We start from the raw sequence: 17,824 nt of genomic DNA on the forward strand, positions 1-17,824 counted from the left end.
TTGGGATCCATCTTTGGTTCCTTTTTCTCTGAGCTCAGGTTTGGCTCAGTCAGAGGCGCCCCATGCACAAAGGCCCACTGCAAAAACTGAAATCTTATCAAGTGATTTTGTCTTGTTTTCAGTAGAAAATGTCTTTTTAGACTGAATCTGAGCCACATTCACCAGACAAGTCCAGAAAAATGTCATTTTCAATGAATTGCTTGAAACAAGTTTTAAAAAATCTGCTTTCTTGATTCATTGGCAGATTTTTTTTACTTGTTACAAGTGAGTCAGACCTCATATTGTCTTTAAATAACTTGAAACTAGACATTTTTCCTGCCTGATCAGTTAAATGTGGCTCATACCAAGTGTAGTAAGACAATTTTTACTTAAAAAAAGACAAAAACACTTGATAAGAGTCCAGTTTTGTGCAGCATGGAAGATGGATAGTCGTTCACATATAATCTGGTGCACGTCTTTCCCCTTGTTTATCAAGCTCTTCATAATTTTTTCACAAGAATCATTGAAACTGAAAAACTGTGCATTTATGTTTTCATTGAACATTTTTCTTTATGTTGCTTAGAGGTGGGAGAAAAATCAGTGTCGGAGTATCAGGATTTTTAGTTCAACAATCTTTTTCTTCTTTTTTTTTCTTAATTTAATTTCTCAGTTTTAGTCTTTGTTTACAAGCAAGGTTGGAAAAAAAAGTTGAGATGTCAGATCCCCTGAATAAATCCTAAAAACTGACTCACACATGATGTGCATTCTTTGAGAAAATATGGCTCCTGATAAAGTCTGTAGACATCATCTTTATCATCATACATCTTTTTCACTTGGTCTTGCGCTTAAAAAAAACAAACTAAATATCACAAAAATATTGAAGAATCTCAAATTCAAATCTAAACTGGACCCCCAAAAAAATCATACAAGAATCAAATCAGGAGAAAAGCATATCCCCCAGCCCTAATGTTGCTGCAAAAAAAGTGTTTGCACATCTGTAATCTCTCTTCAGATTCTGCATGTTTATTATCTGATTATATTTTTCTTGCCTGTGAATCTTTAGATCGTAGATTTTTGTTGATTTCATCCTACATCAACATTTTGCACATGTATGATCAGTGGGGGCAGGGGTAGCACATGTAGCCATGCTAACCCAGGTTTGGCTCAGTCATTAGATCAGGCGCCCCTTGTACAGAGAGGCCTTACAGTCCTCATTGCTCTGCTGGATCAATCCTCGGCCCCTCACATGAGTTCTTGCACATAACAATCTACAATTTTTCTTACCCCTCCTACCTGCCCACAAACTGCTCCATAAACGAGGCTCTGCCCTGTTGTGGCTGCATGGTTCATTTGTTGGTCATGCACACCAAACTTTTTTGTCCTCAGTGATATTTTTTACTACTTTTCCTCCTGTGTTTGTCTGGAGATCCTACATGTAACCATGGCTGCATTGTTTACATATGAAATCAGCTGTTAGCAGCCTGTAGCATGTCAATGCTAACTGGTGCAAGGCCGGATGTTTCCCCACATCCATCGTTATTGGCAACGTAAGATCTATCTCCAATAAGATGGACGAGCTAGCTGTGCTAACCCAGCAACAGAGGGAATACCAGAAGGCAGAGTAGCATCATGCTATTCACAGACATGGCTAACAGAGCTAACACCAGACACCAACACCACATTGGAAGAGCTTCACCTGCTGTGAGCAGACAGGATCCAGGAGACAGAGACTGAACAGACTGCTGAAGAAGCTCAGTCCTGGACCCTGTGGAGGTGGAGGCTGGCTGACTGGACAATGATGGACAAGCTGTCAGCATCTATTTTCTTATGGAGCTTTTTGCACTTTCTATACACTTTCTTACTTTGGTTTTCTTGGTTGTTGCTTTGACTCCTCCTGGATTGCCCCTGACAATAATCAGACTATAAACTGCATGAAAACAATTTAACATTATATATTAACAAAACAAGTTTTTTGCTCATGTTGCACATGAACATTTTGCAGCTCTAACAAATTGCATCTGTTCTTCATATTTGAGTTTTGTTGATTATCTAATTTATCTCTCTCACCCTGTGGCTGCACATGGATGTTTTGCACACTCTTTATTGCACATTACATAACTGCACTGTTAATGTTGCACACTGTTACCACACTGGAGGTTAGCGAACAGATCGTTAAGTAGGTGAAGTGGGGGGTGTAGGATTTATGTGTCTTATCCATGTTCTGTTCTTTGAAAAGAAAAGAGCTGTGAGTAAATCTGGAAGGAGCTCACACAGACAGAGAGGAGAGGATCATTGGATCATTTCCTCCATTAGAATAACATTTTATTAAACCGTGCAAAAGCCTCCAAAGGACTGGCAGACGTGATGCCAAGGCTTTGTGCTCATGCAGTGTTTTCTCTCTGCCTCAGAAGCTTTGGCAAGGTGCAGAGCTGCTCCACGCTCAATCCTCACAGGGCTGCTGCTTCTGAAGCACAGAGAAGTGTTTAAATCAGAGCAGCTACATTAGGATAACACTCTGAGTGAGTGATGAACATCTTTATGTTTGTGTTTGGGGGTGAAGGTGATCAGAGTCAGGAACAGCAGCCTGCTCTCCCTCCTCGGCCCCAGGCGCTGTCCGTGGTCCTGATATCTCTAAGTAAGAACATGTTTGGTGAGAAGTGTGTCACACTCATCAGCTGACACCTCCTCCTCGTCTGGCAGTCCATATGTCAGATTTCAGATCGGCTCATGAAGCGAGCCTCCAGCACCGCCCCCCCCAACAGCCGGTGAAATGTCAGCTCACACGACTATATTTGTCGTCCAGGAGAGAACATTGGAAAATCATGACTGAACAGGATCTCTGAGAAACCAGTCCAGACGCGTTTCCTCTGAAAACCTCCAATCTGCACACTCCAATGGAAATCAGATTTTCTTCAGGAAGTTCCCCAGCTTTGTTCCAGTTCATCCCAGACCAGCTCCACAGGGCCTAAAGGATTGTTGGCTCAGGGGGCCTCTCTGTACAAATCCCAGACCCTGGATCCATCAAAACAGGCCCAGACCATCCAGCTTCCTCCTTCATGTTTCCATCTGATGTTCCACCCTGAGGAACCATCCTTTCCTTATGCTCCTCCACATACAGAGAACAGAAATCCTGATGATGAAGCAAAGAGTTCAGACTTTGGTTCATCAGTCCATAGCTCCATCTTCCTGTCTTCAGTAGTCCGTTGGTGGAGTCTGCTGGTTCAGCCTCTGGTTCTTCTTCTGCCTCTGTCTCAGTGATGGATGTCTGTTTTTTTACAGGCTAACCTGTCAAAGCTGCAGCTCAAAGTCTCCTCTTCACAGTAACTGAAACTGATACTGTGACACTACCACCTCTTTGAAGCTGTGAAGCTTGGAGCTGTAAGCTCTCAGGAAGTGGTCTTCTGGTCCTGGTTCGGCCTTGGCTCTGCCAGACCTCTTCTTGATTTTTGAAGAGGTAGAATGTCACCAAATTCAAGAATGATGCCAAATTCTGGAATTTCATCAAAATTCTAAAATTTTGGTTTTATTCTCAAATGACGCGAGAGTTCTAGAATCTCACCAGGATCTTTAATAAAAGCCAAAATCCTAAAAGGTTATTCTAGAATTTTGGCCACATTCTAGAATGTGGCCAAAATTCTAAAATGTCACCAAAATTCTAAAATCTTTGGTTTTATTCTCAAATGACACCAGAGTTCTAGAATCTTGCCACAGTCCTTATTAATGGCCGGAATTCTAGAATGTTGTTTTAGAATTTTGGCAACATTTGAGAATGTCACTAAAATTCTAAATTGTTGATTTTTATTCTTGAATAACACCATAATTCTAGAATCTCACCAGGATCTTTAATAATGGCCAGAAGTCTAGAATGTTGGCAATAATCTAGAATGACACCAAAATTTTTCGAATGTGAATATTATTCTCAAATGACACAAGAGTTCTAGAATCTCACCAGGATCCTTAATAATAACCAGAATTCTAAAATGTTGTATTAGAATTTTGGTGACTTTCTAGAATGTCACCAAAATTCTAAAATTTTGGTTTTATCCTCAAATGACACCATAACTCTAGGATCTTGCCAGGATCTTTAATAATGGCCAGAATTCTAGAATGCTGTTCTAGAATTTTGGCAATATTCTAGAATGTCACCAAAATTCCAGAATGGCGATTTTATTCTCAAATGACACAAGAATTCTAGAATCTCACCAGGATCCTTAATAATGGCCAGAATTCTAGACTGTTGCTCAATTTCCAGAATAGCATCACCCCAAAATTCAAAAAATGCCCCTAGAATTCTAGAACATTTCTAGAACATTTCTAAGTTTTTTTTTAATGTCACTAGATTTCTTGAACATCAGCGTTATTCTTGAATGGCACCAGAATTGTGGAACCATTTCAAAATTCTACAACGTTACCTGAATAACAGAATGTTTCTCAATTTAAAGAATGTTACCAGAATTCTGAAACATTCCAGATCATCATGCAGATCATGGAAAATATAACACACATATGAACACACATGTACCCCCTTGGCATATGGAGACACCTTTTGCACAAAAGCAAGCACAGAGCGGCTACATTTACACATTGCACCACAGGAGCCAGATGTTGCCTCACGGTTAAGTTTAGCCGACCATTACACACTAGGTACAACAAAAAGGAAACACACAGAGCAGCAGGAGGAGGCAGTTTCACCGGCTGGTGTGGATGATGCAACACCTCCAGTAAAGACCAGCCCGCTGTAATGCATAGATACGACTTCACATGCTGCGAATGAGTCAGCTGGGAGGTGTGTGCACCAGTTTCTTTTACAACATGAAGCCTCCCTCAGGCTTCGTGGTTTATACTCAGACTTTCTGTGTTCACGACCTGCACAAAACTGAACCGTGGGATCTGAGGTGTTTGTTGTGAAACTTCTCATATTTCTTAAATCTCTAACCTAAGAGTCTACAGGCAACTCAAACATCGTCTGCATAATGATGAGGATGAGAGGCATTCAGAGAGGACAGAATGTTGTTAACGTGAAGAGACACGAACACTGGGCCCACAACTGAGCCTTGTGGAACACCTGAATTAATCCTCTTACAAAGCTTTATGAGATATAATGAGATAACTGTGATAAAAGCAAAATGGGATCAAGAGGTACAGACAGATCCATGGAGGGAGCAAAAAACAAGCATGCAAAACCATGCATCTACACACACAGTCTGTCACACACACACACATACACACAGAAGCACACACTGTGAAGTGGAGGATCTCATTTCCACTAGGCTGCTTTCGAGCATCGGATGAGAGAAGAAGAATGAGGGGGAGGAGGGAAAGATGAAGGATGTGTTAGAGAGGAGGGAGGCTGCTGGAAGAGCCGGAACAGAGCGAGAAGAAAGGGTGAGGGAGGAGAGGAGGGAGGGAGCAGGAAGAGCGGGTACGGGAGATGAGAGGGAGGGGTGGAGGGGAGAGGAGGGGAGGAGGGAGGGAGGGAGCTGTAAGAGCAGGGATGGAGGGACCAGAGAGAGGTGGGAGGAAGACGGAAGAGCAGGGAAGGGAAGGAGAGGCTGGAGACAGAAGCAGAGGGGCTGATAGGAAATAAGCAGATAGAGGAGCTCAGAGATAACCAGATAACCAGGTTAGCAGAGAGATAACCAGGTTAGCAGGTAGATAACCGGGTTAGCAGGGAGAGAAGCCGGTTAGCAGGCAGGTGAAGCAGATTCTGGCAGCGTGTCTGAGTGTTTTTCACACAGATGGAGTCTGACGAGAACCTGGTGAACATTTTCCTGCTGCTGCTCTTCAGTGCAGTCTTCACTGTGGTAAATATATAATGTTTCTATTTATAATCTACCGGGCTCTATTATCTGATCATCTCTGTTATCCACGCTCGTTTTTTAACGTCTCTGTCTCTGTCTAACCATGCTAATAACGCTCCTTCACTCTGTTTCCATCCTGCTCTGCTGTATTTCACAAACAAACCTGACCTGAGACCTCGTCCTCTGACCATGTTTATCGTATCTGACTGGAAATATTTACAGATTTGTGCCGTTTAAATGATGATACAGATAATCATGCTGATATCAGGCAACAGGACAGGATGTAGAGTCAAAATGATCTCCTCTCCAGGATTCTCTAATCCTCTAAGAGTTCATGTTAGATTGATTTTATTATTTTATTCCATATCATATTTCTATTAATATAAGTGTCAGTTCATTCCCATGATGCACCTCTGTATCAGTCACTGTGCCTGCTCAGAGGCTCAGAGGAAGCTAACCTGTGGTTTTTTACACAAATATATCAAGGTGTTAAATCAAATGTCGAAACCAGTGTCGATAATCTGGATTATCAAAGGTTAAAATATGCATTAGTAATGAGAGTAACCAAATGTCAATTATTGTGTTGGTAATCTGGATTATCGGATGTTACTAAATGTGTTAATAATCTGGATGTTCAGATGTTACTAAATGAGTTGATAATCTGGATTATAAAATGTTAATTAATGTGTTGATAATCTAAATTATCAGACATTAATGTATTGATAATCTGGATTATCAATTGCCACCAAATTTGATGATAATCTGGATAATCAAATGTGAAAATATGCGTTGATAATGTAAATTACCTTATGTCAATGATTGTGTTGATAATCTGGATTATCAGATGTCACCAAATATGTTGATAATCTAGATTATCAGATGTCACCAAATGTGTTGATAATCTGGATTATCAGATCTTAAAATGAAATTGTTAATTATCTGGATTATCAAATGTCACCAAATGAGTTGATAATCTGGATTATCAGATGTTACTAAATGTGTTGATAATCTGGATTATCAAAGGTTAAAATATGAGTTAATAATGTAAATTGCCAAATGTCAAGAATTGTGTTGATAATCTGGATTATCAGATGTTACTAAATGTGTTGATAATCCGGATCATCAGATGTCACTAAATGTGTTGATAATCTAGACTATCAGATGTTAATTGATGTATTGAAAATCTGGATTATCAGATGCCACCCAATTTGATGATAATCCGGATAATCAAATGTGAAAATACGCTTTGATAATGTAAATTGCCTTATGTCAATGATTGTGTTGATAATCTGGATTATCAGATGTTTAAAATTTTATTTTGACAATCTGGATTACCAGAGTTTCAAAAACTCTGCTGATCATTTGGATTTAAAAATGTAATCAAATGTGTTGATTATATGGATTATCAGATGTCACCTAATGTTCAAATAATCTGGACTGTCAGATGTTAATAAACTGGATTATCAGATGTTAATTAATGTGACAATGATCCAGATTATCCAATGTCACCAAATGTGTTGATAATCTGGATCATTATGTAAATAGATTCGCTGATAATCTGGATTGTCAGATGTCTATAATCATGTTGATAATCTGGATTATCAGTTGTCACTAAATGTGTTGACAGTTATCAGATTACAACAGATTAGAATGCAAGTTTCATATTTTGTTAATATGACATTGAAAATTTAAAGCCCCTGTGAAGTGTTTTTATTGGTTTTCAAAACAGTCCGAAAATAATCATACATGACCTTCAAAGTAGAAACAAGGCTCATTTTGACCAATCTGGAGCCAGCCTCATGTGGATGCTCGAGGAACTGCAGTTTTTAGCACTTTAGCATGGTCTGCGTATTTTTGAAGCAAGGGTTGTTGTTTTCTTGCTCAGTTACTCCTCATGAACTAAAGAGTCTGAGAATGATTTGACTTAGAATTCTATGAATATAATAAGAGAAATATCTCTGTAAGAGATTAGAAAAATGTTAGCATCTCTTAGCATAGAGGCTAATACAGGGAAACTGTTAGCATTTTCTGAACAGAGAGAGTGCAAGTAGCTAGCTGTTGTGAAACTGTTGTGAAATATGTCTGTCTAGTTTAATTCACATGTTTTGTTTTATAATGTTTTTAATTTTCTTAAAGCTGGAGAGTCAAAGCTATCACACTAGTTAGTTTATAACAGACAGAAATAAGCTTTGTTTGGAGGTTTTGTTTGTTTTTTGATGAAGTTTTTCACTCACAAACAGTGAAATGGGACTAATAGCGATGATTTTAGAGATATTTTTCACTCCCTGGTGTTATATTTCAGTCAGACAGAGCACAGAGAGTGGACGTAAAGGTTTTAAACCACATTAGTTCCTCAGCAGAGGCTCACTGTTAGCAGTGATACTGGAAGAAGATGATATATGAGGATGAAATCCACCGACTGAAGAGTCTGCGGCTCAGTCCTTGGATCCACTTGGATGTACTTGGACGAGATACTAAACAAACGGCCCCAGAAGGCTGAGGCTTCAGTGTGTGTGAGTGTGAATGAGTGTGTGTGTGTATGAGTGTGTGTGAACGGGCTGAATGGCATGTCGAGCTAAGTGCTTTGAGTGGTCTGATGACTAGAGAGGCGCTATAAATATTCAGTCCATTTATCATTTAGACCCAAAACCCGGTGTTAGAAAGCTCAACGTGTAAAAATTTATCAGAGGAAACGGAGCGTAAAGGAGAATATTAGAGCGTCAGACGGACTTCTGTTCACTTTTGTTCGTCTGAGGAGGAGCTGTGTCTTAGGTTTTTGATTCAAAGTGTTTTTCTTTGTTGAAGACTCCCTGTGCAGAAGTGCTAAAGTTTATCAACATTATTTTGTTGAGGGATTGTTTTTGTTTGTTGGTTCAGCTTCTGCTTCGTTAGATTCCTTTTGGATAGAAACTTGTTTTAAGCTGTTATTCTTTTCCTCTTTTTTTCATAAATTTATTCCTGAATTTCCCTTCAGGGATTAATAATGTACATTCTTTTCTATTCCTTCACCCCCTAACCACCTCCGTGGTCATAACAATGTGCAGAAACCAAGCAGAAGCATTCAGTCTAAAAACATGAAGCCCATGCAGAACAGTTTGAACCGCAGTTCCTTGAGTGTCCACTGGGAGCTTGCTGCAGAAAAAGCAGAAACCACATACACACCTATTCAAAAAGCCAGTCTTAACAGCAGAAATCAACATGTTTAAAGTCTGGTTCAAAAACATTTTGGGTCTGAATAATTTTTGTGACCACACATACCAAACAGGAGGTGGAATTTTTCATAACTCATTCTTTTCATAGTTATTAAGCTTACAAGTTTTGCCCATATAAGGGCATGGCTGGTTTGACTGACAGGTGAGCACCCTGCAGAGTCTTTGTTTTTATTATAATTATTATTAATACTATTTTTATTTTAATTTTTATTATTATAATTTATTCATTTATTTTGTTGAAATTTTAAATATACACAATACCATTAATTGCACTTGTGAATTTTTATGTAGGAAACACAATGAACATTGAAGGTAAAAAAATAAAGATAAAAGACAAAACAAAGAAAAAGTAGATAAAAAAGATAACATTAAAAAGTATGAAAAATTTCTCAAAATATATTATTAAAATCTAAAACTAAAATCTGAAAAAAGGCAAAATATAATATATAATTATAAAATAAAAATGTGAAAAAATAAAGCCTAAATATATTATTGAATTATAAAATTGAAATGTGAAAAAGGGCAAAATATATTATTAGATTATAAAATTAAGATGTCAAAAATATGGCAAAATATATAATGAAATTAAAAAATATGGAAAAAATATCGAAAAAAATGGAAAAATAAATAATTAGATTAGAGATATAATTAGAGATAAGACATTTTTTAGAAGAAAAAAAGAAAAAACTGTACCGGAGTTTTTTAAGACTTTAAAAGCCACATGTACAGGTAGGGGTTAGATAAACTGAATAAGTGTGTAGATTTAAATTTACACATATTTATTAAACAAACTCTAAGACACAAGTATCTATGAAAAAAGTGTTACTCTGGAATGGTCGATAAATATAAGTCTTTGAGTTTAACTGTGCACAAAGTATCTCTAAGCATCCAAGCTAAGCTATGCTAACCCTTTCCCTTGACTTCCTGATGGCATGGGGTCAGGTAACTGGAGTTATTCAGAGGCTGGTGATTTATCTTGATTCCTTCAGAAACCTAAACCTGTAAAAGTTCCAAACACATTTGAAAAAGTCTTTCAAACTCTGTAAACGTTTTGTCAGTTTAATCTAAAGACTTGTTTTTGTGGAGACACTTTTAAAGTTGATAAATTTGTGTGAAAACACTGTTTGAGCTCATCTCTGCATCACAAACCACACTAACGTGTTCAAACTCTTCATTTTGAGCAGAAGGATTGAGCACAGAGTGAGGACAGTGAATTTTAATATTTAACAGTTTCTCTGGTTTTCACACATTTTAATCACATTTTGTCATTTTCACACATTTTTGCTGCATTTGGTTATTTTAACAATCCTCCTCCTCAGCAGCTCCTCTTCCACAAACGTTAAAGTTCAGACGCCTGGTATTGTTTATCTGGATCACCCTGCATTCTGTGCATGTGTGTGTTATGAAACTGCAAACACACGAAGTGACAGAGCACCGGCTGCAGCCACAGAACGTCCCTGAGACGCTTTTAATTATTCACAGATTCATGCAGAGGATTATTTTGGTCTGTTTGCCCCTGAGCAGGACTGACAGGTTCTCCATTTTTTTTAAGTGACTGATCGATGCTCGGTAACTGAGCTGCGCTTGGCTCCCCAGTCGTCTTATTCTCTGTGTCTGTCCTCTGCCTGTCTCACAGGTGGGGCCTTCGACCCCTGAGGAGGGCTGGCAGGTGTACAGCTCGGCTCAGGACGCCGAGGGTCGATGTGTTTGTACGGTGGTCGCACCGCAGCAGACCGTCTGCTCCAGAGACGCCCGGACAAAGCAGCTCAGACAGCTGCTGGAGAGGGTAGGAAATCTTTCAAAACAACTGATTATTATCGACCTGCTCTGATCCAGGCGTGAACTCACATCATTTGAAACTAATCTGAAACCAATTATGAGATATAAAATGCTCGTTTTTATCCAGATACAAAAAAAAATGACTTTTCATTTGGTTATCCTGAACTCTACAGCTCCACATCTAGACCTCTGTGTGACACTGAAGTCCTACTTTAATGTTATACTCCCTTCAGCAGACTGTCTGCTACAATTTGGTGTTAGTTGCAGGTTTGTACGATAATTTGTTTCCTGTTTCCTGACAGTGTTGAAAATGATGATGACCCAGAACATATTTCATATTCTGGATCTTAGTATCCAGAATATTGCCAGGATCTGAGTCGTACTTTAACATCTGTCAGAAATGATGGTGACCTTGTCTTGTATTGTTTTGCAAAGCAATCCGACCATTTATGGTGGAGTTATATACACATGTAGTGAAAACAGCCCTGTCTCACAATGATAGATCCTAGATCCAGACGGTGATCCGGATCACCTCCAAAATTTAATCACTTCTTTCTTATCCCATTTTTGACAATTTCTGAAAATTTCATCAAGATCTGTTTGTTAGTTTTTGAGTTATGTTTTCACAGACAAACTCTCCAAAAACATAACCTGCTTGGCGGAGATAATTAACTTCCCTGTTAGCAAGATTTAACTAATCCCTGACCCCTTTTAGAGCCCTCGGTATAGGATGAAAGGAGTATTTTAAAAAGGTTGAGACCAAGGGAGGCATAATGTGAGGCTCTGAAAGGATGGGTTCAAATTAATATGAGACTCAGCTAAGGTGTTGACCTGCACCTGAAACTTTTCTGTGGCATCACTTAAAGAGGGGTTATTCTGTGTTTTGTAGTCTTTTCTTGTCTTTCTGGTGCCCCCTGTAGTTTCGTTACTTGATTTACAGCTTTTAAAAATATGTATTTACTTTTCTCTTGTGCTCTAGAAAACACTTATTTCTGTTTGAAACACTTCTTTTTAGCTTCTGTCTCTTTAAGAGAACTCGTCCCCACTCCGCCCTCTGAAGGCCCGTGGAGGGCGGAGCTTGGGCAGCTCACCCCTCCAATGTGTTATGAACCAGCTAGGTGATCCTTATGTGATGACATCATCAAGTCTCGTGAAGATCTTATGGAGATAACTAAAGAATAACTACACTGTTCTGCACAAACAGCTCCGCTGTGCCCCTGATTATATAAATTTATGAACAACTCTTTGCTGTAACAATACTTTAAAAGAGATGCGCTATAAAGGAAACTTTCTCTAATTCTGTTTTAAAGTGAAATTATGAAAAGCTTTTTGGTATTTGAAGCCAACCTCATGTGGACACTTAAGGAAAAAAAGAGCAATCATAAAGGACGACTTACCTCATTAGCTTTATAATGAAGCATCAGATGTTCAGAGGCGGTCAGAGCAGTGATTCTAACACAGTGAGTGTGTCTGTGTGTTCCAGGTCCAGAACATGAGCCAGTCCATCGAGGTTCTGGACCAGAGGACTCAGAGAGACCTGCAGTTTGTGGAGAAGATGGAAGTCCAGCTGAAGGGCCTGGAGAACAAATTCAAACAGGTGGAGGACGGACATGAGAACAACATCGCCCGGCAGTACAGGGTAAGTCTGATGTCAGGACGCCACGCTTTGAGGTGAAATGTGTGGTCAGGATGGAGTTTAACCTCTGCGCTGTCTCTGTCAGTCCATCAAAGAAAAGATGGAGGAGCTACGTCCTCTCATCCCCGTCCTGGAGGCCTACAAGGCCGACGCTCTGCTGGTCCGGCAGTTCAAAGAGGAGGCGGCGAATGTGACGGAGATGCTGGGGAATCTGCAGGAACAGCTCGGAGGTCTGGACTATCAGGAGCTCCACGGCCGGGTGATGAGCCTGGAGGACCGGCTGAGGGCCTGCATGCAGAGGCTGGGTGGGTACAAACACATGATGCAGCAACAGAAACTACCTCAGAAAAATATGATGACGGTATCAGTGATGAAAAGTTAAAGGTCATTACACAGAAATAAATGAACCAGATGAGAGATGAGGGTTATTTGGAAAAAAAACAACTGTAAACAAACAAACATCAGAAAATCCATAAATTCAGACCAGTAAACGTCTCACACCAGTGTGGTTTTTAGTCTTACCTTCATGTCTTTATGTTTGTGTCTCAGCATGTGGGAAACTGACAGGAATCGCTGAGCCAATCACCATCAAGACGTCTGGATCCAGATTTGGATCATGGATGACCGACCCGGTCGCTCCAGTTGGAGACAACAGAGTAAGTCTAGATTAAAACATCTCCTCCTACAAACACAGCTACTTAAACTTCCTGAACCTCTAACAACACTACAGCTAAGAATGCTTTAAGTGATAGATAATGATCTAACTAATAGAACAGAACTAGGAAGTGTGAAGTGGGAATGACATAATCTCCGTGTTAAAAGCGTTATCTCTTCATTAAAAGCATTCTGTGATCTCCAAGTTAAAAGTGCTCCTTCATCTCCGAGTTTGAAACTTTCCGTCATCTCTAGCTTAAAAGTGTTCCGTCATCTCTAGCTTAAAAGTGTTCCGTCATCTCTAGCTTGAAAGGATTCCGTCATCTCTAGCTTAAAAGGGTTCCGTCATCTCTAGCTTAAAAGTGTTCCGTCATCTCTAGCTTAAAAGTGTTCCGTCATCTCTAGCTTAAAAGGGTTCCGTCATCTCTAGCTTAAAAGTGTTCCGTCATCTCTAGCTTAAAAGGGTTCCGTCATCTCTAGCTTAAAAGTGTTCCGTCATCTCTAGCTTAAAAGGGTTCCATCATATCCGAGTCAAAAGCGTTCCATCATGTCTGAGTTAAAAGTGTTCTTTCATCTTTGAGTTTAAAGTGTTCCATCATCTCAGGGTCAAAAGTGTTCTGTCATCTTCAAGTTAAAAGCATCCCAACATCTCAGAGTTAAAAGTGTTCTGTCATCTCCAAGTTAAACGTCTTCCATCATATCTGAGTTAAAACTGTTCTTTGTCCTTCAAGTTAAAAGTGTACCATCATATCTGAGTTGAAAGCGTTTCGTCATCTGCGAATTAAAAGTGTTCCATCATCCCAGAGTTAGGAGTATTTCATCACCTCCATCATATCTGAGTTAAAAGCATTCCGTCATCTTTGAGTTAAAAGCGTTAGGTGATCTCTGAGTTAAAAGTGTTCTGTCATCTACGAGTTAAAAGTGTTCCATCATAACTGAGTTAAAAGTGTTCAATCATCTCAAAGTTTAAAGTATTCAGTGTCCCTCAAGTTAAAAGTGTTCCATTATATCTGAGTTAAAAGTGTTCAATCATCTCAAAGTTTAAGTATTCAGTGTCCTTCAAGTTAAAAGTGTTCCATTATATCTGAGTTAAAAGTGTTCAATCATCTCAAAGTTTAAGTATTCAGTGTCCTTCAAGTTAAAAGTGTTCCATTATATCTGAGTTAAAAGCGATCCGTTTTCTCCAAGTTTAAATCTTTCCATCATCTCCGAGTTCCAAAGTGTTCCAGTTACCAAGTCTGGGAAACTTGCCATAACAGCAATATTTCTATATGTAAACATCAAATGATACTTTTTATACAGCTGATATATTGCGAAAAACACTCGTCAAAAATGCTAAAATAATCGGAATATATCAGTAGCTTAGTTACACCCCGGGGCAGCCATCTTTGATTGTTAACTTGGTGGGGGGGTCTGCCATCTTGGTGTAGGAAATTCTGATCTCAGGGAGCATTCCAGTTGAAATTCCCCACTCAGAACTCGTAAATCCCGACTTCCGAGTACAAATGGAAGAATGCACCATAACACCTGCGTTAATAGCTCTTTAAGTGATTGTTTGCTCCTCGTTGGGCTGAAGATAATCTTATTACACACATCTACTCTGAAAGATGTGGTGTTAGGGCTCCAAAGTGGACCCACTGAGCCCACTTAGCCCTGCTGGTCTGGGATTGAGGAGCCAGTGGTGACTCAGCATTGTACCACTGTAGTCCTAAAATGGATCCCCTCATGACAGAGAAAGAGGAACGCTCTGACTCTGGTGCTTCGAGCATCAAATCCACTCTTTGCAAAACACAATGTCCTATCAGTTTGATTTCAGTTGGCTCAGTGTGTCCCTCGATTATCCACTGCAGGAGGTCGTTCAGCTGAGCTTGCAGTTTATGAGGTCGGAAACTCAAGTGTTATCACTTAATTTAGGGGGAAAAATCAAATAAAATAATATTACACATTACACATGAATGTCACCTAAACTGCACATAAAAGTAACAAAATCTGGCAGTGAGGTCAAAAACAATTTACTTGTTTAGTTTCAAGAAATATTATCAAGTGTTTTTGTCTCATTTTGAGTAAAAAATCTATTGATGTACTCAATATGAGCCACATTTAACTTATTAGTCCAGAAAAATGTTTCGTTGCACATTATTTAAAGAAAAAAAATGAGGTCTGAATTGCTTGTAACAAAGTAAAAAAAAATCTGCCAAAGGAATAAGAAAAAAGGTGTTTGTATCAAGACCATTGGCAGGTATCGTTTTTTACATGTAACAGCAATTCAGACCTCATTTTTTTCTTTTAATAACTTGAAAAAATACCTTTTTCTGGACTGATAAATACGATAATAAGATTTCAGTTTTTTGCAGTGAAGACTTTTTTTTTTTTACTTTACTTTAAACGTCTCAAGAAGCCGCCAACACAAATGTCACAAAGAGTCTCTATGTACGCAGACGATGTGATGATTTACACAGATGACCCCATAATTTGTATTCTGTGTTGTGGATATCTGGGTATTTTTCAGGTGTTTTCACAAACTATATTTTCAAGGAGTAGATGATACATACAGTAGTTTAAAGTGTCTAAAGATGGATTTGAAAATATGTGAATTGTTGCTGACCCATTCCCTTTAAGGGTCTGTCTTCACGCGGCTCATACATAAAGTCAAACCATAAACAGTCAGACTTTCTGTTGTTACTCTTTATGAGAAAATCAGGAGTTATTTTTGTCTTTGAATACCTTTAAAAAAGACATTTTTCTGGATCTTTCAGGTGGATTTGTTTCACATTTAGGCCCAGTCCCAATTGGACCCTTCCCTTTGTGTTACCGCGTTGTTTACCCCTGCCCCTTGGTGCACGGTTTTATGCCAAGGGAAAATTCTCATACCCCTTCCTTTTTAAGTGAGGTCCCACTTTGTCTTCATAGCCTTAACCCTTAACATGCAAAACCGAGGGCTAAGGGGTAAAACTTGGATTGTAGAGTCTATCAAGACAATTTCTAAAAGAAATAACTCAAACATTTGCAAACAAAAGAAGAGAGTGTAAACGGGAAAGTTTGAATCTCTGATTTCCTCATTCTTCTTTGTTTTCTCTTTCACAGGTATGGTACATGGATGGTTACCACAACAACCGCTTTGTCAGGGAGTACCAGTCCATGTACGACTTCATGACTACGGATAACTTCACCTCTCATCGCCTGCCTCACCCCTGGTCCGGCACGGGCCAAGTGGTCTACAACGGATCAATTTACTTCAACAAGTTCCAGAGTCACACCATCATCAAGTTCGACTTCAGCTCGTCCACCATCAGCCGCTCCCGGCAGCTCGACTTTGCCGGCTACAACAACATGTACCACTACTCCTGGGGCGGCCACTCCGATATAGACCTCATGGTGGACGAAGGGGGGCTGTGGGCCGTCTACGCCACCAACCAGAACGCCGGGAACATCGTCCTCAGTCAGCTGAACCCCAACACTCTGCAGATCATCCGCAGCTGGACCACCAACCACCCGAAGCGCAGCGCCGGAGAGGCCTTCATGATCTGTGGGACCATGTATGTTACCAACGGGTACTCTGGGGGCACCAAGGTGTACTACGCCTACTCCACCAACTCCTCCACCTACGAGTACATCGACATCCCTCTGACCAACAAATACGGCCACCTGTCCATGCTCGACTACAACCCTCGAGACAGAGCGCTGTACGCCTGGAACAACGGACACCAAGTCCTGTACAACGTCACACTGTATCACATCATACAGTAACACAAACACAGGTCCCCGTTTGATCCACATTTAGGTCCATTAGGTAAGACTTACGGTTACGCCCCTGCACTGTTACGACTAAAACATGACAAATAAAATACCGTGATATTTCTATCCTGAACAAACACAGCGGAGTCAGAGAAGCAAGTGGTTTTCAGGTCTTCTTTAGCACAGAGAGAGGTTTGTTAGCCTAGCTTAGCTTCCAATAGAGCTGCTCCAGTCTCAGCTCGTCCATTTAACCGCCAATCCTCAAGACGGTCTTCGATATCAATGCCATATAAACTCAATAATCTCAACTATTAGCGAGCTTCTACTGGTCTTGCTAAGTATGGGGCACCAATTGTAAAGTTTCATACACTGCAAACAACGTTTCTCCACATTTAGCTCTAAAATATCACTTTTTCTGCAGATTTAGAGAATTATTTGTGAAATTTGTTTATCAAATATTTTATATAAATGTAACCGGGGCACTGGACCAGCTCAATACCCTTGCAAGGGTGCTAGAGGAGGCATGGGAGTTTGCCCAGTCAATAGCTCGTTGTTACGGGCTGTTCAGTCTCTGTATGTCCGGAGTGAGAGCTTGAGTTGTAGGAAGCGATTTTGAGAAAGTTAAGCTCTGCTTCTCTGATGTCGACCACAGGATCTTCAACAGTGCCATTACAGCACTTGGTTCGATTATTTTCTAACGGGTGATTTAGCCGAATGTCTTTGACTTTCTCAAAATCCACTTGGCTGGATCGCTTCCTCCAATTTTTATTTGGTACTTCCTGTGGGCGGAAGTGTGAATTGCATGTTAGCTAAATATTTAGAAATCTTTCCTTAGGATTTATGAATCTTTAAAAAAATATTTAGTCTTAGAAAACTAAATGTTTAGAAACGTAGCTAAATATTTAGAATCAGGAAATTTATTTATGAAATTTATTAATAACATTCAACAATTTTATATAATATTTGACAAATATATTTCATAAATTTTTCTCTAAATCTGCAGAAAAAGTGATGTTTTGGGGCTAAAT

At 39.5% G+C, this 17,824-nt stretch overlaps 1 protein-coding gene across 1 annotated transcript; it reads left to right on the forward strand.

Annotated features, from left to right (window-relative positions):
- Window positions 1–5,479: 5,479 nt before the first annotated feature.
- Window positions 5,480–17,598, forward strand: olfm1a (olfactomedin 1a). The gene is made up of 6 exons (XM_074670242.1): window positions 5,480–5,783; window positions 10,629–10,778; window positions 12,255–12,410; window positions 12,493–12,712; window positions 12,957–13,063; window positions 16,146–17,598. The coding sequence occupies exons 1-6, from the start codon at window positions 5,718–5,720 to the stop codon at window positions 16,806–16,808; spliced, it is 1,362 nt and encodes a 453-aa protein (XP_074526343.1). The 5' UTR covers window positions 5,480–5,717; the 3' UTR covers window positions 16,809–17,598.
- Window positions 17,599–17,824: the final 226 nt, after the last annotated feature.

This window comes from Halichoeres trimaculatus, unplaced genomic scaffold (genome assembly GCF_033239565.1).
Source record: "Halichoeres trimaculatus isolate MK-OKI-2021-1 unplaced genomic scaffold, fHalTri1.1 fHalTri1_scaffold_5, whole genome shotgun sequence".
In the NCBI taxonomy this organism is placed as follows: Eukaryota; Metazoa; Chordata; class Actinopteri; order Labriformes; family Labridae; genus Halichoeres; species Halichoeres trimaculatus.

Bases quoted from the DNA above. Each gene is read 5' to 3' on its own strand.
- olfm1a (XM_074670242.1), top strand. From the start codon at position 5,718: ATGGAGTCTGACGAGAACCTGGTGAACATTTTCCTGCTGCTGCTCTTC. The intron at 10,779-12,254 runs GTAGGAAATCTT...TGTGTGTTCCAG, and splicing joins TCAGACAGCTGCTGGAGAGG to GTCCAGAACATGAGCCAGTC. The intron at 12,411-12,492 runs GTAAGTCTGATG...TGTCTCTGTCAG, and splicing joins ACATCGCCCGGCAGTACAGG to TCCATCAAAGAAAAGATGGA.